The 24,762-nt window shown below is 44.5% G+C and overlaps 1 protein-coding gene across 2 annotated transcripts in view; it reads right to left on the bottom strand.

Annotated features, from left to right (window-relative positions):
• rgs9b (regulator of G protein signaling 9b) overlaps positions 1 to 24,762 on the bottom strand; it is a 90,066-nt gene that overhangs the window by 12,055 nt on the left and 53,249 nt on the right. The window contains exons 10-17 of one of the 2 annotated variants that reach the window (XM_080209432.1): positions 16,449 to 16,478; positions 16,059 to 16,120; positions 14,332 to 14,445; positions 14,076 to 14,191; positions 12,869 to 12,956; positions 10,835 to 10,973; positions 10,564 to 10,649; positions 5,133 to 5,256 (exon numbers count right to left, since the gene is read on the bottom strand). In XM_080209432.1, coding sequence (XP_080065558.1) covers positions 5,133 to 5,256; positions 10,564 to 10,649; positions 10,835 to 10,973; positions 12,869 to 12,956; positions 14,076 to 14,191; positions 14,332 to 14,445; positions 16,059 to 16,120; positions 16,449 to 16,478 — 759 coding nt within the window. Of the gene's footprint in view, positions 1 to 4,808; positions 5,257 to 10,563; positions 10,650 to 10,834; positions 10,974 to 12,868; positions 12,957 to 14,075; positions 14,192 to 14,331; positions 14,446 to 16,058; positions 16,121 to 16,448; positions 16,479 to 24,762 lie in introns of those variants that run through there. The other variant, XM_080209433.1, reaches the window with a different exon arrangement.

Genomic DNA, 24,762 nt, shown 5'->3' on the forward strand with positions numbered 1-24,762 from the left:
TTAACTAAGTTCCAAAACATATGGTGGAGGCTGGTGAATAGCACATTGCTTTTCCCACCTTAGTTGACAGTTAGTTAAACTAGTAGAAAGTTTTGCCCTGGTTTTGCTGGGTTATTGGGTGGGGTGGGAGTGCAGTGTGCATGTTGTGAGGCACAAGCATTGTAATTGTGTGGATTAGATTGGATTAATAAGCAGGTCTGTTCCCATCCATTATTGTTTGCATGTTGACCTGGGCCAAGTGGCCTCTTTCTGTAATGTTAGGACGCTATGACTTTTTAGAATTTTGATCAGAAGTTCCTGCTGCTTGTTATTGCCACTAAATTCACTGACGTTCTGAACACTACACACCTCGGTTTATTTTGAAATGTGTCATGTGATAGGAAACACTCATTTCCTATGCCTTTTATAACAAAATGGTTTGTTCTCAAAATGGATCACAGATAAGCTCTGTGCAATGTAATTTTCCCTTTGCAACACCACGGCAACAAGAACCTACAGTGGCAGTTTGAAGGATGCATCACAGTAGCATTTTTGTTTAGTGCACGTGGTTTACTGTCACCGTGGTTTGACTCTTGTGGGACATTGGCTCTCCAATGACTAGTTGTCCAAATCCTTCTTTCTCCTGGAAAATCTCAGCAGGCCTGACAGCACCCGTGGAGCGAGAATAGAGCCATCGTTTTGACTCTGGATGACCCTTTGTCAGCTCTGACACAAAACGTTGCCACAATTCTCTCTCCACGGATGCTGTCGGACCTACTGTGTTTCTCCAGCCATTTTCTGTTTCTTTTTCAGATTCCAGCATTTGTAGTATTTTGCCACTACCTTCTCTCTCGTCCTTGCTTTACCAATGCCAATCACAGTTTATGAAAACCTGCTCTGGGTAATAGTCAATGTTAAAGTTGGAAATTGAACAAAAGCAACTCAGTGGTAAATTGCCTTCCAATCTGGCAGTATATCTCTCTCATCACCCCACAGTGATACAGTCCTAATTCATATGTTTGTAACTATGACCAGGAACCTAATGACATGTGGATCCATCATGAGCACAAAGCCATTTTCCCTGCCCCACTCTCTGATATCTTGATTTAGTTTAATATTCCAGCATGTCATTCACTGCAACCAAAACATATAATACAAGCTAGGATTGGTTGACTACTTTAAAACTGCAGAGCTCCTTACAACTAGAATAACGGCGTTTGTGCTCTATATTGTAAATTCAAACTTGCTTCAAAACAAAGTAACACACCTTAAGGTTATGATGGCAGATAAACTGCTTGAGCCGTTTTCAACTGTCTGTTAGCTGAACCGATGTGTTACTGCATTAGAACATTTCATACTACCTATGTTCCTTTGTAGGAGTTCATTCCTATGTATTGTGTATGTCATGTGTGTTATCCTATTTATGTAGCCTCCTACTACTGTGTGTTTTCTTAGATGTAGATCATTCCATTGCACTCTTTTTCCTGTGATTTGATCATTTGGGCTGCAAATGCCTTCCTATCATTTGATTTTCTTTCATTTCACTGAATCAATATCATGGAGAACAGACTTTGAAAGCGGGCTGAAATTCTAACCATGATACGTGACAGTTTCAGAGCAGGCCACAATGGAGACACTAGCTGCATGAAATCAAACAGAGCGAAGATGAAAGACTGTTCATGTGAACCTGACAGAAAGCTGATAGATCCACCTAATCAATGGCAGGGAACAGAAGCATTGAACACAAAGCTAAGACCCATTTAAAACGGAAAGGACAGAGAGGCTAATAAACCCTGAGGCATTTTCTTTCCTATAGATCCTGTCATACACTCTCCATGGTGAAATGCTCGAGATACAGTGTAATTCCTCCCCAGACCCCCCCCCCCACCACCTCTCTCCAACATAGACGATTATGGGGAGGCAATGGTGTACTGATATTGTCACTGGATTAGTGATCAAGGGTAAGGCTCTGGGGACAAATCCAACCACGGCAGATGGCAAATTTGAAAATTAGTAGAAATCTGGAATTTAGAATCTAATACTGTTCATGAAACTGTTGTTGTAAGAATGTCCTTGCATATGAGCGTGAGACTGACGTAACCTGTTTTGTTTCAGCTTGTTAACTCATTGTTTCCATTGCACATTCGGTTTTAGTAACTCCATATGAGAAATCCCCAATAACGGCAGCACCTACTTATGTTAACCTGTTAACTTTGATTTGCTGGCTGAGTAACTTCTCCCAGTCACCATCCTGCAGGTGCATTAAAATATTCAAAACTTCAACAGAAGTAGTCCAAAGATATGCGGGTTAGGTAGTTTGGCCATGCTTAAATTGTCCCTTGGTGTCCTGAGATGTGTAGGTTAGAAGGATTAGTGGGTAAAATATGTAGGGATTATGGGGTAGGGCCTGGGTAGGATTGTGGTCGGTGCAGACTCAATGGGCCGAATGGCCTCACTCTGTACTGTAGAGTTTCTATGATTTCTATGAGAAATTATCAAAATGGTGGGATTGACCATTCTTTGCGACTAACTTTCGGAAAGCAAACATTTATCCTGATAGCAATATTGGAAAGTTCATTAACTACACAATTTCACATTTAAGAATTGAGAAGGACAATTAATTAACCAAAGTATGTGTTTGCATAGTCCCCTGTCATGTGATGACTTGTTCTACGCAAGTACAAGACTTATTCTCTATTTTACTGAGCATTTTTGGGACTTTCTATTCCTCTTGAGGAGGTGCACGTTACCCTTCAATTCCCCCACATGTCCACAAACCAGATCACACACTTCTCCATCTGAAATTTTCCACTCACTTGCCTGTTCCGACATGCACTCGAGTGGTAAATATAATTAGAAGCCACCCTCTGAATCTCTCCAGTCATCAGATCACATCAACAAACAACTACAACTAATTACTGTGTTCAATAGCCAATATTTAGATTTTCATTGTCACTTACTGGTACAGTTCTAGATAGGTACAATATACGCAGGGCTCGAAGGACAGTTTCAAAATGAGGTACTGGATTTTGAGATGGTGGAGATTCTGGGATGCTGAAGTGAGTGATGGTGGGAGTTATGGATGATGGGAGGATATAAGGGACTGGGAGGTTAGGTATGTGGGATGGCGATGGGATATTGGGTGGGGGGATGGGTTTGGGCTGCATGTGGGAAGCAACAGAAAACTGAATGAAACAGTCGACCTCTGAACAGTTGGATAATCGGGCACTGCTCACTTGAAAATAATTATTTGACAATGTCCCTCCCCTAACTTCCATTATGTAGCTGAGTTCTAAATAACATATAGTTAGTGCAATTGTACTAACAGAAATTCATATAATGTCTTTACTATATATAGTAAAACATACCAAGTGGCTTCCACAGAAAAGCATCATCAAACCAAAGCTTGCATTAACCCTGATTTTTGGACGCTTACTGGCAGCACATGTCAGACAAAATATTGTGGGCACAGGAAAAATTAAACTCAGTGCTAGGACCTCAAGTTTGGAAAATAAGAACTTTAGCATCAGCTTAATTGGCTCAATCCCTTGCTCATGAGTTAAGGTCAACTCCAACCCGTGAGATGGAACATTACACTAAACCCAGTTTGCCTGCTTGGGTAGATGTGAAAGAACCTCAGTTAAGGAGACTTCAGTGCTTTGGCCAACATTCCTTCACCAAAAATTCCCAAAACACAGATGAGATGCTCATTTCTCTCACTGCTATTTGTAGAATGCTGTTAGACGCCAAGTTTCCTGGGAGCTGATTCTGCCCCAACAACTTCAATACAAGTCAAAGCCAATCTTTCTGCGTAAACCACCTCTCCTGGCAAAAGAGCTCTGAGGATAATCCCGGGCTGTAAGCTACTGTACCTGGAAGGCAATAAAATGAATAGGTGCTTTTTCATTGAGCTTGAGGTTCCTTTACTTGTGTGACATAAATGTGTGCTGCCTCTCTCTATTCACTCTTATTGATGAAGGAATGGATCAAGTTTTATGCTGGATCAAGAAGAATTTTCTCACAAAATTATTCCATCTAAGTAAAGCAATGGAGAATGGAGCAGGTGGAGGGGGAGGAGGGTGGAGGGGGTGGAGGGGGTGGAGGGTGGAGGGGGTGGAGGGGGTGGAGGGTGGAGGGGTGGAGGGGTGGAGGGGTGGAGGGTGGAGGGGTGAGGGGGAGGAGGGTGGAGGGGGTGGGGGGGGAGGGTGGAGGGGGGAGGGGGTGGGGGGGAGGGTGGAGGGGGGAGGGGGGTGGGGGGTGGAGGGGGTGGGAGGGTGGAGGGGGTGGGGGCGTGGGGGGTGGGAGGGTGGAGGGGGGTGGGGGCGTGGGGGGGGGAGGGTGGAGGGGGTGGGGGCGTGGGGGGGGAGGGAGGGGTGGGGGTGGGGGGGTGGGGAGGGAGGGGGGGAGGGTGGTGGGGGGGTGGGGAGGGAGTGGGGGTGGGGAGGGAGGGGTGGAGGGGGGAGGGGGGAGGGAGGAGGGGGGGGGAGGGGGGGGAGGGGGGGAGGGGGGAGGAGGAGGGGGGGAGGGGGGGAGGGGGGAGGGAGGGGTGGAGGGAGGGAGGGGTGGAGGAGGGGGGTGGAGGAGGGGGGAGGGGGAGGGAGGGAGGGGTGGGGGAGGGAGGGTGGGGGTGGAGGGGGGAGGTGGGGGGGGGAGGTGGGGGGAGGGGGAGAGGGGGTGGGGGGAGGGTGGGGGGGGGAAGGAAGAGAGGGGAGAAGAGCAGGGTAGGGGGGAGTGTGGCGGGCAGAAAGGGAAGGTAAAGAGGAATTGGAGGGGTTGGAGGGGATGGCGGGGGAGGGTGATGGGGAGGGAAGGAGGGAAGAGGGGAAAAGAGAGGGAAGTGAGGGAGAGAAGGGAGGTTAGAGAGTTTGAGGTAATACAGGAATAGGAGAGGCTAGAGGAGTCGTGCTGGAGGGTAGGGGTTGGGAAGGAAACTCTCAATAAATGATATTACAGCTTGGTGATGTGCTGGTGTCAACATGTGGCCCACCCACGCACTTTGAGCACTGGGTACATGTCCTTCTCTGTGTTAAATGTTTCATTTGTTGAGCGTTTTGTGGACATGGTAGTTTAACATTTCCTGAGAGTGTTTACTGAGCCTCTTGTTTGGGAGGCTCCTGCTTCAGCTGGTTCCTGCGATCTAACTTGCTCATAACCTGTGTTATGTCGACCACCTTCGTCCCGCTGGCAGCTGCTTTTGCCTTCGCCTCAAGTTCGAGTTGTCTCAGGATTACTGGACTGGGACTCGAGCGTCTGTGTCTCTTCATAAAGGGGAAGTTACTGAAAACAACCAAATATCATCAGATAGAGACATGAAAAGAGTCATTGTTTCTGAAAGGTTTGTACATCTGTTCACGAATGATAAATAAGTCAGTCCACAGCCCCTCTGCTGATAGTAAGTAACTACACTACCCACTGTGCTTTACATACATCAGGAAACACTGTTATCCGGTACATTTCATTATGGCTCTGCTAGAATTAGCCTGAGTGCTACAAGTTATTAAGTTATGAAACTTTGGATGTGGTGAAGCACTACATAAAAAACAAATTATTTGTTTTAATATCTCATATTCCCCTCCTTCTGCCCATATCCAAGGCTGTCACAGTGGCACAGTGGTTAGCACAGCGCCTGGGATCCAAGTTCGATTCTTACCTTGGGTGACTGTCTGTGCAGAGTCTGCACATTCTCACTGTGTCTGCGTGGGTTTCCATAGAATCCCTACAGTGCAGAAGGAAGCAATCCAGCCCATCGAGTCTGCGCCAACCACAATCCCACCCAGGCCCTATTCCCATAACCCCACATATTTATCCTGCTAATCCCCCTGACACTAACTGCAATTTAGCATGGCCAAACCTGCACATCTTTGGAATCCTCCAGGTGCTCTGGTTTCTCCCACACTCCAAAGATGTGCAGGTTAAGTTGATTGGTAATTGTCAGGGGGATTAGTAGGGTAAATACGGGGATAAAGGCTGGGTGGGATTGATGTCAGTGTAGGCTCAATGGGCTGAATGGCCTCCTTCTGTACTGCAGATAGTCTATGATTCTACGAATGATTAAACCTTCCACCCATAGACAAAGTTTACATTGACAATGTACTGTCTGAAAAATCAGACCGGCAAATATAACCCAACTTTCACAAACTCTGGGCACCCCAACATGCTTTCCAGCCAATTAATTAGAAGCAGAATGTCATCTCTGTTACAAAGAAATGTGGCAGCTAATAAGTGCACAGCAAGATCCCAAGATTCACTGTGATCATCGGGCTGGAGAATGTTGGAAGAGCAATATCTGCAGGGTTTCAGAAACAGATGGGCTGAGGAAAGGGATGAGATGTGTGATGTTTCAGAGGAAGTTTTCATAGAATCATACAGCGCAGAAGAGGCAGTTCAGCCCATTGAGTTTGTACCGACATGTTAGAAACACCTGAACTCCCATATAATCCCATCTGCCAGGACTTGGCCCAAAGCCCTGAATGTTACAATGTGCCAAGCGCTCATCCAGGTACTTTTTAAAGGATCTATCACCCTTCCAGGCAGCGCATTCCAGACCATCACCATCCTCTGGTAAAATAGTTTGCCTTCACATCCCCTCCAAACCTCCTGCCTCTCGTCTCCTTGTGACTGACCCTTCAACTAAGAGGAGCAGCTGCTCCTTACGCACCCTGTCCAAGTCTCTCATAATCTTGTATATCTTGTTCAGGTTATCCTGTCAGTCTTCTCTCCTCTAACAAAAACAACCCAAGCTTATGCAAGCTCTCTTTATAATTTAAATGTTCCATCCCAAGCAGCATTCTGCTGAATCTCATTTGCACCCCACCAGTGCAATCACATCCTTCCAATAACGTGGCGACCAGAACTGCACAGTACTCTAGCTGTGGCCGCACCGAAGTTCTATACAACTCCAACATGACTTCCCTGCTTTTGTAATCTATGCCTCAATTGATTAAAGGCAAGTGTCCCCTATGCCTTTTTCATCATCCTACTAACATGCCCTTCCACTTTCAAAGATCTGTGAATAAACTTGCCAAGTTCCCTTTGTTCCACAGAACTTCCTATTGTCCTACCATTCATTGAAACTTCCGTGTCAAATTATTCCTTCCAAAGTGTTTCACCTCACACTTTCCAGGGTTAAATTCCATCTGCCACTCGTTTGACCATTCTGCCTATATCTTCTTATTACTCAAGACACTCCGCCTCACTATTAACCATCCGGCCAATCTTTGTGTCATCTGCAAACTTACTAATCCTAGCCCCCACATAGTCATCAATGTCATTTATAATAGAATCTAAACAACAAATAATAGGGGGGGCCAACACAGATCCCTGTGGTACTCCATTGGACACTGGCTTCCAGTCACTAAAGCAACCTTCTGTTTCCTACAACTGAGCCAATTTTTGAATCCACTTTATCAAATTATCTTATATCCCATGTGCATTTACTTTCTTTACAAGTCTCCCATGTGGGACCTTGTCGAAGGCTATGCTGAAATCCATATAAACTACATCGACTGCACTATCCTTGTCTACACACCTGGGTCACCTTCTCAAAAAATTCAATCAAATTTATTAAGCATGACCTCCCTCTGATGAAGCCATGCTGACCATCCCTGATCAAGCTTTGCCTCTCCAAGTGGAAGTAGATGCTCTCCCTCAGATGTTTCTCTAATAATTTCCCTCCCACTGACATGAGACTCACTGGTCTGTAGTTCACCCATTCGTGCAGGATACTAATTCCACCCACACTCAAACATCCTGAAATCTTACACCATTCATTGACCCAGGAGTTAAACCAAAACATGAACCTTGAAACCTTAATGTGTTTAAAGACTGATCCCTTTCAGAACTCTGCTTCAACCCCTTCTACTTTCCCCACCTCACATGCTAAGGCAACCAAGAAGAGTCTCAAAGATACATGAAAATGTCCAGCCTGCTGATCTGTGCTTCCTTTTTCCAATCTGCTCCAGAGAAGATTAGTGTCTGCATCAACCCAGAGTATAAAAACAAAGGAGATTGTCATTGATTTCAGAAAGCATAGAGAAGAAGATGCCCCTGTTTACATCAATGGGGACAAAGTAGGAAGGGTCGAGAGCTTCACGTTTTTAGGTGTTAAGATCATCAACAACCTGTCCTGGTTCTCCCATGCTGACACTACAATTGAGAAAGCCCACCGACGCCTCTACTTTCTAAGAAGACTAAGGAAATTCGGCATTTCCATTATGACTTTCACCAACTTTTACAGATGCATCATAGAAAGCATTCTTTCTGGTTATATCACAGCTTGATATGGCTCCTGCTCTGCCCAAGACTGCAAGAAACTACAAAAGGTCACGAATGTACCCTTTCTATCACACAAATCAGCCTCCCATCCATTGACTCTGTCTACACTTCCCACTGCCCTGGCAAAGCAGCCAGCATAATTAAGGACTCCACGCACCCCAGACATTCTCTCCTCCATCTTCTTCCATCAGGAAAAAGATAAGAAAGTCTGAGGTCACGTACCAACCAACTCAGGAACAGCTTCTTCCCTGGTGCTGTCAGGTTTTTGAATGGACCTACCTCATACTAAGTTGGTCTTTCTCTACACTGTAACTATGACTGTAGCACTACATTTTGCACTCTCTCATCTCCTCCTCTAGGAACGGTATGCTTTGTTTGTATAGCGCACAAGAAATAATACTTTTCACTGTATGTTAATACATGTGACAATAATAAATCAAATCAAATATCAAAAGCTGAGTGTACTCAGCCCCAGGATAAACTGCGACTCATTAAGACTTTTTCTCTTCATTTATTAATGTGACAGATTTATTTTAATTCACGTGCTCTTTGTTAACCATTATATCAATCAGTCAAGGTTCTGATAGAAATGACTTAGAAATGCACTGTTTTTAAGATCAATCAAACCCAGCTGTTAGGAAATCCATTTAGAGTTTTACTTGCCTAACTGGAATGATCTACTGCTGCAGGAACCCAGACCATTTTCCTTAGGCTTAGATAACAAAGAAGCAACAGGGTAGTGCAATGGTTAGCACTGCTGCCTCACAGCTCCAGGGACCCAGGTTCAGTTCTGGCCTTGGGTAACTGTGCGGAGGTTGCACATTCTCCTCATGTCTGCGTGGGTTTCTCCTGGGTTCTCCGGTTTCTTGGTGGGATGTTCTTTTGAAGAGCCAGTGCAAATTCGACAGGCAGGATAGCCTCTTTCTGCATTGTAGGGGTTCTATGGATTCTAAGGGCAATTAGGGATGGGCAACAAATGTTGTGAGACCCACATCCATTGAATGAATAAAGCAATGAAAAGTCCCATTGTAGGAACAGAAACACACAGTTCACAAACCTGGTCTCCACATAATGCCTCTGATAACATAGGTCTCAGAGTTTCCCATGATTAATTTTGGTAGGACAAACTTGAATGTGGATTACAGGGTCAACGGTAGAGTTCTGAAGAATGTGGAGGAACAGAGATCTTGGGGTTCATATCCACAGATCTCTGAAGGTTGCCACTCAAGTGGATAGAGCTGTGAAGAAGGCTTACAGTGTGTTAGCGTTTATTAACAGGGGGTTTGAGTTTAAGAGCTGTGGGGTTATGCTGCAACTATACAGGATCTTGGTGAGACCAGATTTGGAGTATTGTGTGCAGGTCTGGTCACCTCACTATAAGAAGGATGTGGAAGCATTGGAGAGAGCGCAGAAGAGATTTACCAAGATGCCGCCTGGTTTGGAGGGTAGGTCTTATGAGGAAAGGTTGAGGGAGCTGGGGCTTTTCTCTTCAGAGCGGAGGAAGATGAGAGGTGACTTCTAGAGGTTTAGAAGATGATGAGGGAGATAGATAGAGTGGACTATTTCCTCAGATGGATGTAGATGTTACTAGGGGGCATAACTTCATGGTGGGAGATATAGGAGGGATGTCTGAGGTAGATTCTTTACTCAGAGAATGGCTGGGGTGTGGAATGCACTGCCTGCTGTGATAGTGGAGTTGAACACTTTAGGAACTCTCAAGCAGTTATTGGATAGGCACATCGAGCACACCAGAATGATAGGGAGTGGGATAGTTTGATCTTGGGTTCGGACATAGCTCGGCACAACATCGAAGGCCGAAGGGCCGGTATTGTTCTATGTTCCATGTAGGTGTATGTTAGACATCTGTGTTCAGAATGGTGGAAGTTCCCAACAGTTTAGTTTCATTTTAAAGTCACAGTCTTGTTGAGTTAGGTTAATAAAGGCCCCCGTGTGTACCACCCGATACCTGGTCAGTGTCAGCTCTCCCTCCCTGTAACCATTTCTCCATTTTATTATAAATCCACCTCACAGCCTAACTCTGGATGTCACATTGTGCATCATAGATGATATGATACAGAAGGTTATTTGGCCCATTGCTCCCCAGCTAGCCCATTGAAAGAACTATCCAATTGGTACCATACCGTTCCGCTCTTTTCCAGGAGTCCTGCACTGTTTTTCCCAATCCCCATTTGAACTCATGACCCTTTCATGCTCCTCTCCCGTCACCTGCCCTGACAGTACATTCCAGATCACAGCTCAATGTCACTGTTAATTTGACCAATTTAAGAGTGGAAACATTCAAGGACTGACCTTTTTTGTTTGGTCTCTTCGGGGATGAGAGCCTTGCCCTCCGTTTCTTTATAAATGGGGGATCGTAAGAAACGTGGGTACGAATCCTGTGCAAGAAGAACAAGAGGTGATGACCCGAGTTAGGACAAGTTTCAACCTGTTCTCCGAGAAGCTACCCAATAAAGTATTATTGTTCATCTAGCCATCATGATAAGGAGTGACGTTATTGAGGAGAAAGCAGACACTCAGCATCACAAAACAACAATGCTATGAAACAGAATGAATGGTGGACCTTTTTCATCAGCATGTAGATGTGAGTCTGTGCAGCATCCAGTACATAGCGATGTGGGTGTTTTAGGCCTTTCACAGTTATCTCCATAGTTCTCCCATCAATATTAATCCAACGTCTCGCACCCTGAGCTAGGAATGTTCTGAAATCAAAGAAAATGACTCTACTGAATTTAGCTTGTGGACCAGGAAGTGTTACAAAAGACAAAATGAAGCATTCACAGATGTTTCCTCTGCAAAATTTGATTGCTTTCCAATTGCTATTAGTGAAAGTTTAAAGTTTCCTGAATTCTTTACAGAAGTGACCAAACTGACCATTGTTTTAAGATCATAGTTCAGCAATTTGAAGGTCACTGTATCTAAATTGACCTACGCTTCCCTGCTTAATAAGGATAATTGCTACTATATGAAGAACACTCAATAAGAGTACAGCATTAGCAGATACCAGGACAATCTTTTGAAGTGTGGTTAGTATTGTAGGCATTTGTCTGTGTACATTGAGGGATGGGTGGGTGAGGAGGGGGGGTGGTGTGGTACCTGTTTTTTAAAATTGGGGCATCCTTTAAAAATGGCACCCCAATCTTAGGATTCTCGGCATTGCTGGCTGTTCCCATTCTTGTAAACCTTGTTGATGTAATGTCATGTCAGTGAGGAGGAGATCCTGACCTTTCTGGACAGGAACCTCGTTACACCACCAGTGAGGATGGCAAGATTCTTGTTTTCTGACTTTGGTGGGATTTTGCACCTGATCTTGAGTTTGCTGTCTGCGCCCAGGTTGCCATCTGCGCTCAGATTGCCATCTGTGCCTAGGTTGCCGTCCACACCCAGGTTGCCGTCTGCGCTCAGGTTGCCGCCTGCGCCCAGGTTGCCGTCTGCGCCCAGGTTGCCGCCTGGGCCCACGTTGCCGTCTGTGCTCAGGGTGCCGTCTGTGCCATGTCCATGCCCCACTGTTAGAAAAGCAGCTGCCCATTTGCAGACAGCAAATTCTCACTATTCCCCTGTCTTACAGCAGTGCTGTGGAATCATTTACATTCAACTGAGAAGGTAGATAAAGCCTTGGTTTAATTTCTCCAACAGTGCTGCGCTCCCTCAGTGTTACACAGGAGTCGCTGGAGTTGGACTTGAATCCGCAACCTTCTACCTTAGATCTGAGAGATTGGTCCCTCCACAATTATCCAATTTAGTTCTAGGTTCATTTTATTTCTGTTCTTTGTCCCTTTCCCTCTGTCACTGTATCCCTGTTCTCAGACTACATTTACAATGCAAATTTAACATTAGAGCAAAGTAATTGAGTGTAATTTGGGTGTTAAGATCCAACCTGACTTCTGAGCAAAGTGGACTGAGCCCCCCCTTTTCACACCCCATTTTACTCCAGTGTCAAAGTGGGCTGTGAGCCTGGATTTAGGGATCTCTTTCAAAGCCCAAGAGATTTTCTCCCTCTGTAACTTCCTCTTGCTCTGGAATCCTCTGAAATGTCCAATTCTGGCCTCTTGAGCTTCACTAAATTATGTTCTGCCATTGCTCCCTCAGGTGCCTAGGCCTTCAGCTCTATATTCCTTTTCATACATGTTGTTGTCCTTCTTGGTGTCACAGTGGTTAATACCACAGCTTCTCAGCGCCAGGGAGCTGGGTTCAATTCCAGCTTGGATCGCTGTCTGTGTGGAGTTTGCACATTCTCCCCATGTCTGCATGGGTTTCCTCCGGGTGCTCCGGTTCCCTCCCACAGTCCAAAGATGTGCTGGTTAGGTCAGTTGGCCAATGGGAGTCAAGGGGCAAAATACTCTTCAGAGAGCTGTGCAAAGCCAATGGGCTAAATGGCCTCTTTCTGCTCTGTACGGATTCTATACTCTCCTTTAAGATACTGCTTAAAATCTAACCCTTTGACCAAGTTTTTGGTCAGGTATCCTGATGTCTCCTTTTGTGCCGTTATGTCAGATTTTGTCTGACAATGTTCCTGTGAAGCACTGTGGAATATTTTAAGACATCAAAGGCACTATGTAAATTGTGTTTGTTTTGAGGAAGCTTCACTCCAACTCACTTGTAAATCTCCTCAGCCTTTTCCTTAACCTTTGATTGTTCGCCATACTTCAAGTCTTCACACGCTTCCCAGAATGCCAAGTTCTCTCCTAAAAAGTAAAACCTCATCATTGAACATTCATCCAGCTGTCGCATCATAACACGGGATAACAAAAGGTATGGCTCAGAAGGAACTAAATAAGTAAAAGTACGACAAACATATAGCAAAGAAACAGGGCATTTAGCCCACCTAATCCATTCATGCACTTTTCGCTCCTAACAAGCTGAAGCCCATTATTCCTTAGTTAACTCTACCATATCTTTATTCCCTTCTCCTTCACACCTTACACCCTTTTAATACATCAACACTATTCACCTCAGCTATTCCCTGCTATAGCATGTTCCACATTCTCCACAGCCTCTAAACTGGACAGGCAGAATTTCCATTTTCCATAAATTTAAACTCATCCAAAACGTTACCGTCCACGTGCCAAATCACACCAGGTTTCCATCACCCTTATGAATAGTGATCTACCTTGGTTCCCGAGGACACCTTGATTTTAAAATTATTTTCCTTGTTTTCAAATCCTTCCATCCCCTCATTCCTCCCTGTCTCTGTGACCTTCTCCAGCCCTACGTCCCTTCCAGGATCTCCGTGATCCTCCAGTCCTGGTCTCTTTAGGTATCCCTATTTTCATCTCTCTACCATCTGCGGCCCAACTGGTCTACGCTAGTGTTCATCCATGTGTGATCCTCATCTTTGCTCCCTGTTGCGCTTATCTGCTTTCAGTGTCAACACTATTGACTTCAACTATTCCATGTGGTAGACAGCTCCACACTCTAAACCTCCTAAGGGCAAAGGGGTTTCTCCTGAATCCCTTATTGGATTATTTGTGACTATCTTATCTCCACAGTCATTTGGTTTTTTCAGCGCTCTGCATACGTTTGAAATGTTGACTGGGATTCCAGTCCAGGGCTCTCCTTTAACAACATCAGAAAGCACAGAACTAAAAATGGCCATTCAGCTGACTCTGACTGCATGACCTGATCCACCATAGTTTCCAACCCACCTCTCCCCATTTAACACCCCAGTGGAAAAAGTCCTTTAAGTAAACTAATCACAATATCTGTCACGCAGCATCCATCCCTCGTCCCCCCAGAGTCCCAGAGAGCATCACAATAGCTTATCTCCATCACAACCAGTCCTTCCAACCTCCACCCTCACCTACCACTGAATTCCTTCCTGAGGAAAAGCTCGAAGCTCTGCCGGCCTTTGGGATCCCGCATCAGCTCAGTGAAGCTGAAGGTCCATCGCTCAACTCGCAGCTTTGTTGGGTTGTCCACCCTGTCAAAAATGGGTCAGTCATTAGTCAGCTGGTAGCAAAACCCTTTTAAAAGGAAATGATGTTAGATTGCTCCGCTTCAATGGGAAAGAAAACTCATTGTCATTTTCCAAAGGGGCAGATTCGGAGCCAGAGTACTTACATTGGAGTGTTGAGTTCCCAGAACATTGTATCGTCAGTCAGCCAAGGGTTACTAGGAAGGCAGCCTGACATTATAGGATCGTGGGTAAAATACTGCTCACAGTACTTTACAAGTCTGTAGGAGGGGATAAGAAACAAAGGGTTAATGTGCAGTGCAGCATAATAAACACTGCGTGGAGTCCGAAGATGTGTAGAAATTTTGGGAAAGTTGGGGGGGTGGGGTGGTGAGCGGGCCTGGATGGAATGCTCTTTCAAAGAGTTGGTGCAGTCTGGATAGCCTCTTTCTGCATTGTAGGGATGACGCTATTCCATTTATTCCAACATTATCCTTCTTGCAGGGTTAATGTTATGAAATATCACCTGTATTATGTATCGTACACATGTACACTTCTTATTGCCCTCCCGCTGTGGCATACTTTGCACCAATGGAGGCGACCCACCATTGGCTGGCGCTGGGATTTTCCAGTCCCACTGCTGTCAATGGGTTTCTCTGTTGTTCTCACCACCCAATGCCAAGGAACTCACAATGGGGGGGGGGTTGCCGTCAGCAGGAGCGTAAGATCCGCCAGTGGGAATGAACGGAAAATTTCAGGCCATGTTTTCTGTGTCAATTTTGCACACTAGAGATTTCTACATCCACAGTTATAAAGAGAATTGCCCATGTAAACTGTCACACTGTAAGCACACGGTTCCTCCAGTGGTAACGCCATCGTTCCTCAGTCTGCCATCTTGCTGCTCTTCAGTCACAACTGCAGACAAACTCATTTACTAACCAACTCTAATTCTCTCTTCCCCAAATGACAGTTATTTCTGTCATTTAGCTATAAAGAGAATGGAAAGTATGTAATGTAAAAATAAAGAATGTTGAAATTACAATGAGGATTGATTACATTTATGCAGATTGGTCCAATTATCTCCTCCTCGCTAATACCCCATTTCACTTAAAAGTCCACACTTGTTCTTGTGTGTAACATCAGGAGAGGTATGACTAATATATCATTAAATGTTTGCATTCAGTACGCATAGCCTGTCCACAAACCTTGCCTTTGCTGCCACACTCTTTATTACACCATCAACCTTTACCACTATAAACAATATACATTTAATTTTGCTGTCACACTCCACTGTCATGACCTGGCAACTAGTTGGCTCAAAGGGGCATGTTTATATATATATATATATAAATATTGTATACAAAAATGCTTACATTCAGCAACTGGCCAAGGGCAACAACATTAGAAATTTGAACATATAAAAGCCATGCAAAAAGTGATGGTTAATACATACGAACCATTTTAGCAACTGTGTAAAATGCAATACGGGGACATTTGACCCCATGTAGGTGCAATATTCATATATGTAATATAAACTGTCCTTGTCTTCACTACCATAATAATACTCAAATAGAATATGGAACAGTTTGGATATATGTAGTTAGAAGTATTTGCTGACATGGAGAGTTGAGGCTCTCATGGGCTAAATGTCCTGTTTCCATGTTCCATGTATATCGATGTTCACAGTGTGAAGGAGCTGAACAGGATTGTGGGCAGGTTCAGTAATTGGAAACTGTCCCTGCAAAACACCTTCACTCCACCATCTCCTGGCTCATTTTCACATGTATAATTCAGTGTGCAGACATGAATCAGGTCCTAACCTGCACTGGCATTCTGAAATTGAAACAATCTTAACTTCTGAGTGAGAACTGGCAGAACATTCTGCATAACCTACCCTCCCAGTGAGACTGAAGACTTCACTCTGGATCTCACGAGGAGCTGTTGATAGTACAGAATCTAACACAAACAGAGAAAAACAGTCAAAAACAGATTGTGTACAGTCCATGAGTACCTCAAGGTAAATGTTTGATTTTTTCTTTCATAAACCAATAAATATTGGAAATTAATCAGTCCAACAACAGAAATGGGTATTTCAAAACCTGTGATACTGAAATACTTTTTCCAGCACTTAAAAGAAGTACCAACCAGAAAAATTCTGAAGTTGTCCAATTAAAGTAATCGAAGGTGGAATGTTAATCAAAGTTTCCTTTTTGGAATCAGAGGTGATCCATCTCACGTAAAATTTAAACAAAGTGAATCAGCAAAATACAACCGCAATATTTACCTCTCTTCTGTAATAATCATATGTCTTTTTCTGTTGGGAGAAAGAAAGTAATTGTCAATTATTTTAAAAATGAAAATATCTTGACTTCGCTATGTAGCAGGTACAAAAGAGTTCAGATTTAAGCTGCATCCACTCCAGCTTGCTCGTGTGATAATATTTGTAAATGTTTCGTAAAACAGATCTGTCTGTAATAAGCATTAGCAAATGAATGAATATTTGTAATGCTGATTGTTTGGTTTGGTGGAAGGAGAGTTTTTATATAAAGGAAAGTTGAATATGTGTGGGCTTAAGAGAACGCTCCCCATTCAGTGATGTGTAGCCAAGACTAACAAACAGGAAAGCAACTAGCATTAACAACAGCTGTGCCACATTTCGAGGCATCTTCACAATCACAGGAAACAACATTTTTAAGAAGTGAAAAATTGCAGTGGTGCAGAGTTTGGTAGAAAAATAATGCTGTATGCCCTATGTTCAGTATTGATGTAGGGAAGAGACATCCTGCAAATTGTAAATCGTCATAAGTTGCTGGACAAATCAATCCTACCTTCACAAAAATGATATCCTACCCACATATTTGATGCATTTTTCATTAAACACAGCATAGAAAGCTAAGCCTACTAAATAACAGCGCAAACATTCTTTTATCACTATGAACACAACAGCCAATCAACCTCTCTGGTCTAGAAAATTAATAATCAAAAGTGTTGAATCTCATTTCTTCCACTAGTTGTTGGAGATTTTTTGAAATGTTTTCCTTTCTTTTCCTCTCGCTCCATCTATTTTTTCTTTCCCTCTTTTTATTTGTTTCTGATTCAACACTGAATTCACCCATCCTCCTACTCCATCCTTTCTCAGTTTATTTCTCAATCCTTTCATCTTATTGATTAGGGAGATGCACAATTTGGTCTCTTCATCCACCAAGCTCCCAGATACCTTGTAGCCATTATCAGCTCACACTTCCATTTATTTGTGGGCAAAAAATGTTTTAACCTAAGCATGAGGAAATAGTCAACCTGACAGGGAAGGCTGTAAAATGCCTCACTCCATTAAATCTGGGCCAATTTTCATCTCAGAAAGTAAATTCATCTGCACTTCACATGCATAAGTATTTGAACAGAAATGGTGGCACAGTGGCACAGTGGTTAGCACTGCTGCCTCACAGCACCAGGGACCTGCGCTCGATTCCTGGCTCGGGTCACTGTCTGTGCGGAGTCAGCAGGTTCTCCCCGTGTCTGCGTGGGTTTCCTCCGGGCGCTCCAATTTCCTCCCACAGTCTGAAAGACTGGCTGGTTTGGTGGATTGACTCAAACAGACCCTGGAGTGTGGCGAATTTCACAGTAACCTCATTGCAGTGTCAGTGTAAGCCCACTTGTGTCACTAATAAATAAACTTTACTTGAACAAACTTTGAATCAAGATTCTCACATCTATGGAGAGCGTAGGGGCCAATTTCCTTGAGGCTCAAGTTTGAAACCATTCTGCTGTTTCTGTTTAAGTTACAGTGTGGAGTGGAGGAAAAAAACTCCAGGGAACTTTCCCCCAGAATGTTTCGGCTGTCTGCTGCACCACCTGGTGGTGGGATTGAGGGCCCTTGGAACAAACAACATTTACCACAGGAGGGCACTACTGGAGCACACACTGCACATTCCATTACATTGGATGGGTTACAACAGGTTTTAACTGAGATGTGGCTTTGATTTACAAAGAAAACCTTGCTAAGCCTAGTACACAGCGTCTTGTAAAGCTGCAGCAGATTTCTGGAGGGCACCCTCCTTGCTAAAAAATGTATTAAGTTAAGTTTCTTTTTTAAGAAAGCAATTTTTAAAATCCAATTCAGTCCAATCAAGTCCAACTCAGAATCTCAACAAGTTGGGACATTCCCAACCCAAGCTGACAAAACAGGGCTCTCACCTCCCGTCTCGGGCTTGATCTACATGATCCAAGCTGGTTGGAGTAGACATAGCTCCTCCTCCAAGGCTTGATCTCATTTGCATCTTAGCCAAAAGGCCGAGAAGCATATTTAATCTTGACGCAGAATGATTTGAAAAGCCTTTGCCAAAAGAAAATGGCCAAGCCTTCTGCCTTATCGATTCGATTCTAGATGTTAAGCTGCGTCATTTTGGAGCATCTGACAATTATTATAAAAACTGGATGTGTTTCCTAATTAAAAAGGGGCGACAGAAAGGACTGGGAACAGGCTGACTGGGGGGGGGTAGAGGAAACTTGTAGAGCTGTAAGCTGTGGTGGAGCCTGTCACAACCCATGACCATGCAGAATCACTGAGCAGAGACTGACAGCCAAGTTCTGCACACATGAGGATGGCCTCAACCAGGATCTTGGGTTCATGTCTTGCCTGGACCTGCAAAATCTCACCTACTGTCCTGTCTGGAGACAATACATATCTCTTTAACCTGTGTTTAATGCCCTCTCCACTCACATTGTCTGTACCTTTAAGACTTGATTACTTCTAAAGAAGCGCATGCCAATCATTATTTTGTAAACTGAGTTTATGTCTTTATATGCCCTGTTTGTGAATAGAACTCCCACTCACCTGACGAAGGAGCAGCGCTCTGAAAGCTACTGGCTTTTGCTACCAAATAAACCTGTTGGACTTTAACCTGGTGTTGTGAGATTTCTTACTGTGTTTACCCCAGTCCAGCGCCGGCATCTCCACATCATGGAGCGTGTCAGACAGAGGTGAATAACCATTAATCATTCTAAATAATCCAGCTGCCTTCAGTCTGTTGGCATACTCCCAAATTGCATGCTCATGCATATGCATGAACTAATTATACCGCAGAGAGAAACCATGGCAACATTTTCAAAGATTTTTCAGAATAAAAGGCATGGAAATGTGGAAATGTTTGAGCAAAGCTGGGAGGAGAGGATTCAGATGGGAGAAATCAGAAATGTTGTTATCGCTTAGAGATTCCGAGGTTCTATATATTTGTACTGAGTGCCCCAGCCTTGATTTGAAATGTTGGTCAAGAACCCTCTGGTACCAAGCCAGGCAATTCAGCCACGTGGGGCTTCACTTTGGGAGCTCCACTGGGGTGGAGGCAATAGTGAAAGGCAGAGGGATGGAGAAGAGGGGGAGGTGGAGGAGGAGTGGGGTGTTCGGTGCAGACATTGGGTGATGGGGGAGGTTATTGGGAAGGAGGCTGCGATCAGGTTGGAGCAGTAATTGGGAGGGGAGGGGGAGTGGGGAGAGGGGTGTGGGAAGAAATTAGTGGTTGACTTTGTCCCTGGAGTCAGGATTAGATGAAATGATCGCCCAGATTCACAGTGAGATAATTATATTTTATACGTCCTGATTGGTTGCTGCCTATGTGTTGAGTAGGACACACAGGCCTGGATTTCCCAAAGGCCGGATACTGGCTACACTCAGGGCAGCATAGTTTAACACGATGGGATCTCAGGAAGGAAAGAGCTTTGATGGGCTGAATGACCTTTTCTCAATAAGGACCTTATTATCATGGCTAGAATTTTGGATTTGATTCTGAGCAAGAGCTGATGGAATGAATCTCTTCTCTCTCTATTCACTCTAAACGTTGTCAATCTTGTCACAGAATCATAGAATCCTGACAGTGCAGAAGAGGCAATTCGACCCATCAAGTCTGCAGCGATAGACTATCTTATGGAGGCCCTTTTCCCCACCATATCCCTGAAACACTACAGATTTCCCGTGGCTAATCCACCTAACATGCACATCTTTGGACCATGGCAGGAAACCCACGCAGAGACAGGGAGAATGTCTGTGCAGAATCTGCACAGTCACCCGAGGCCAGAATTGAACCCGGGTCCCTGGCGCTGTGAGGCAGCAGTGTTAACCACTGTGCCACCATGCGGCATGCTTTAAATATGGAAGCAGAATTCCACTGTAATAATGAGGCAATTTCATCTCGCTCCAGAAAGCCAGGAAGCACATTTATTGGCACCTATCATTTGACCTGTATTTGACTTGTACGAAACATTGACAAATTGGGTGTATCTGCTGACTCATCCATGGGTGTCTTTACAAACCCCACTGAAATGAACCCTAAGCTGCTCAAACAACACATCAGCTCCTTGTGATTAGAATGTGGAACCTGTGACCACAGGGATGACTAACATTCGATACATTTCATTAGAAATGAGACAAATTGACAGAGAGGATTAGATAACCAAAGGTCAGGGGATAATCACTTGGAATATAAATACCCAGCAGAGACCAGTTAGACTTCGACCTGTTGCTGCATTGTAGACTCAATGACCCAAAGGGGCCATTCCCTTCACGATATCAAGTCAGCTAAGTGCGGATGCACAAGAATGGGTGAGATCCTAAATGACTATTTCTCATCAGTGTTTACTGTTGAGAAAAGCATGGATGTTGAGGAACTTGGAGAAATAAATAGTGATGTCTTGAGGAGTGTACATATTACAGAGAAGGAAGTGCTGGAAATCTTAAAGCGCATCAGGGTAGATAAATCCCCAGGACCTGATGAAGTGTATCCCAGGACATTGTGGGAGGCTAGGGAGGAAATTGCTGATTCCCTAGCTGAAATATTTGAATCATCAATAATCATGGGGGAGGGGGCTGAAGATTGGAGAGTGGCAAATGTTGTGTCTTTGTTTAAAAAGGGCTGCAGGGAAAAGCCTTGGAACTACAGGCCAGTGAGCCTTACATTTGTAATGGGTAAATTGTTGGAAGGTATTTTGAGACACAGGAACTACAGGCACTTAGAGACGCAAGTACCGATTAGGGACAGTCAGCATGGTTTTATGAATGGAAAATCATGTCTCACAAATTTGATGAAGTTTTTTGAAGGGGTAACCAAGAAGGTAGATGAGGGCAGTGCAGTTGATGTTGTCTACATGGACTTTAGCAAGGCCTTTGACAAGGTACCGCATGGTAGGTTGTTGCATAAGGTTAAATCTCACAGGATCCAGGGTGAGGTATCTAAATGTATACAAAATTGGCTTCTCAACAGAATGAGAAGTCTCACAACACCAGGTTAAAGTCCAACAAGTTTTTTGGTAGCAAAAGAACATAATAAGAACATAAGAAATAGGAGCAGGAGTAGGCCATCTAGCCCTTCGAGCCTGCCCCGCCATTCAATAAGATCATGGCTGATCTGTCGCTGCTCAGTTCCACTTTCCCGCCCTCTCCCCATAACCCTTAATCCCCTCTCTTATCAAAAACCCATCAACCCGCGTCTTAAAAATATCTAGCAAGGTAGCCTCCACCACTTCAACGGGCAGAGAATTCCAGAGATTCACCACCCTTTGAGTGAAGAAGTTCCTCCTCAACTCCGTTCGGAGCGCTGCTCCTTCGTCACGTAAGTGGGAGTTCTGTTCACAAACAGGGCATATAAAGAACATTTGTGTTCTTTTAGCTTCCCCCCTTCTCAGTGTCCAATGCCCCAAACACTCCTGACAAATGACACGCAGATTTACTTGTGTTTTTTTCAATTTAGTAAGTTGTATTTGCCGCTCCTGATAATACCTTCCCGACACTGGGAGGGGATCGGGCGTTAGATAAACACAGACAGGGCGAATGCTTTGCAGGAAACCTCCGTCAGTTTCACGATGCTAAGCTTCCTGCTGCCTGTCAGTTTAATTCTCCACTAATCTCTCTATCCTCGGCCTCCTGCACTTTTCCAATGAAACTTGAGGTAACCTCCAGGAGCAGCGTCTTTCTGTGAGGTGCTTTACAGCAATCCTGACCTGACCCCATTATTTTTGTACAGCAGCATAAAGTCATAAAGATTTATAGCATGGAAACAGGCCCTTTGGCCCAACTTGTCCATGTCGCCCCTTTTTCTTTCAACCCCTAAGCTAGTCCCAATTGTCCGCATCCGGCCCATATCCCTCTATACCCATCTTACCCAGGTACCTGTCTAAATGCTTTTTAGAAGACAAAATTGTACCCACTTTTACTACGATCTCTGGCAGATTGTTCCAGACACTCACTGCCCTCTGTGTGAAAAAATTGCCCCTCTGGATCCTTATGTATCTCTCCCCTCTCACCTTAAACCTATGCCCTCTAGTTTTAGACTCCCCTACCTTTGGGAAAAGATATTAACTGTCTAGCTGATCTATGCGTCTCATTATTTTATAGTACTCTAAATGATCACCCCTCAGCCTTCTACGCTCCAGAGAAAAAAGTCCCAGTCTATCCAACCTCTCCTTATAACTCAGACTAGTCCCAGTAGCATCCTAGTTCCATTTTCTGCACTCTTTATAGCTTAATAATATTCTTTCTATAATAGGGTGACCAGAACTGTACACAATATTCCAAATGTGGCCTTACCAATGTCTTGTACAACTTCAACAAGACATCCCAATTCCTGTATTCAAGTTGGGAATGATTCCGCTTTTCCCCATTTACACCGACCCCAGACCAGCTCTTGTTTCTTGATTTATCCCATGACCATCACCTTCCACTTTGCTCCATCACCCCATTGGGCAATTATCTTTCCATGCCCTCCACCCTAACAGACTTCCCCTTTTGTTAGTTAGTTATTAGTGTCACAAGTAGGCTTACATTAACACCGCAGTGAAATTACTGCGAAAATCCCCTTTTGTTCTCCCCCTGCCCCCTCCAGCTCCTTAAAATCTGTGACATTTCCCAGATCTGCTAAAAGGTCCCTGACCTGAAATTTTAACTCCATTTCTCTCTCCACAGATGCTGCCAGACCTGTTGAGTATTTCCAGCATTTCCTACAGTCTGCTGGAAGCACCATCACTACAGGGACTGACACAATTCGAGGATGGCTCACTAATCTCTATCCAGAATAGCTGGGAGTTGGTGATAGGCAATAAGCACCAGTTTTGCCTGCCCACATCGCTAGGACAAAGACATACAGCTTCCTATCCTATTATTCACACAGCTTTCATGATAACTGATGACCATTAGAATCCCTAAAGTGCAGAAAGAGCCCATTCGGCCCATCAAGTCTGCACTGAAAGAGCATCCCACCCAAACCCTCCCCCAACTCCATCCCCATAACCAAGTTTCTCATGGCTAATCCATCTAACTCGCACATCTTTGCACACTAAGCACAATTTAACATGGCCAATCCACCTAATCTGCACATCTTCAGACTGTGGCAGGAAACCAGAGCTCCCGGAGGGGACCCACGCAGACACAAGGATCTCCACACAGACAGTCACTTAAGGCTGGCATTGAACCCAGATCCCTGGCATTTTTAATCTTTAATATTACTGAGTGAGGCAGACAGAAAGGTCACATTCTCTTGCTGTGTAGAACTACTCACTTTTCTACCTGATGAGGTGATTGGGGTGATTGCTGGGAAACTAGAAAACATCACACCAGGATTATAGTTAAATAAGAACTAAAATCTACAGGAAGAACCTGGATAGAGAGGAAGAGTGACAGAAACAAGGAGATAGAGACAGGGAGAGAGACAGGGACAGTGAGAGAGAGCTCACGATCCAACCCTCATTGCCCTTGTATTGTGGTTTGTTGTCTTCTTGCCTTCTGGGCCTTTTCCTTTTTTATTATTACTCAGGTTAGTTTCATAAGAAATAGTCTCATAAGAATTTCTTTCTTGTGTGAGGTGGTGTATGGTATATTTGTGTGGGGGTGAAGATAAGGTGTTGGTTGGGAGCCCTGGAGGAAGAATGTGTTTGGGTTCTGTTGTATTTTAGGTGGTTGGATGTGGGGGGACAGGGGGTGGGTGTTGAGGTGGTGTGTGTTAAGGGGAAGGGGCTGATAGGTTGGGGGGCTGTTGTTGTGTTTCCAAGGGTTGGGGTGGATGTCAAGGTGATGTATGTGTTGGAGAGGCTTTTTTCGGGTTTCCTGGCTGGGAAGGTTTTGTGTGCCTTTTGCTGAGTAAGTTTCCGGGTTGGGGGGGCTTTTTCTGGGGGTAGTGGGTGGGCTACTGGGGAGGGGTCAGGCAGTGGGGGGAGGTCAGGCAGTGGGGGGAAGATTCCTGAAGTTTCCTGAAAAGGATGTTGATGGGTGGGTAGTGGATTGAAGGCAGGTTTGTTGTCTTCCTCTGTCTTGGTTCTTTTGCCTCCTGTGTGTGTGTCTGTGGGATGGGTGGGGGGTGGGGGGGGAAAGGCCACTGGAGTTGGTGGGATGGAGTGACTTTTGTTTGTGGATGTTTTATGTTGTGTTGGGCAGGATGGCATGATGTGGATCGGGGTAGTGTGTATCGGGCCAGTGAGGGGGGCATTAGTTGGCGGAGCAAGAGTGTGTAGGAACATCCTTGTATTTCAGAAAGGTTTCTAGGTTTGGTATGAGGCAAGAACCTTTGTTGGCAGTACAAAATTAGTTCTGAGAACTTATTTATTAGTATCTGAAGTAG

Source organism: Carcharhinus amblyrhynchos, chromosome 21 (genome assembly GCF_965287045.1).
Source record: "Carcharhinus amblyrhynchos chromosome 21, sCarAmb.v2.hapA, whole genome shotgun sequence".
Taxonomy (NCBI): Eukaryota; Metazoa; Chordata; class Chondrichthyes; order Carcharhiniformes; family Carcharhinidae; genus Carcharhinus; species Carcharhinus amblyrhynchos.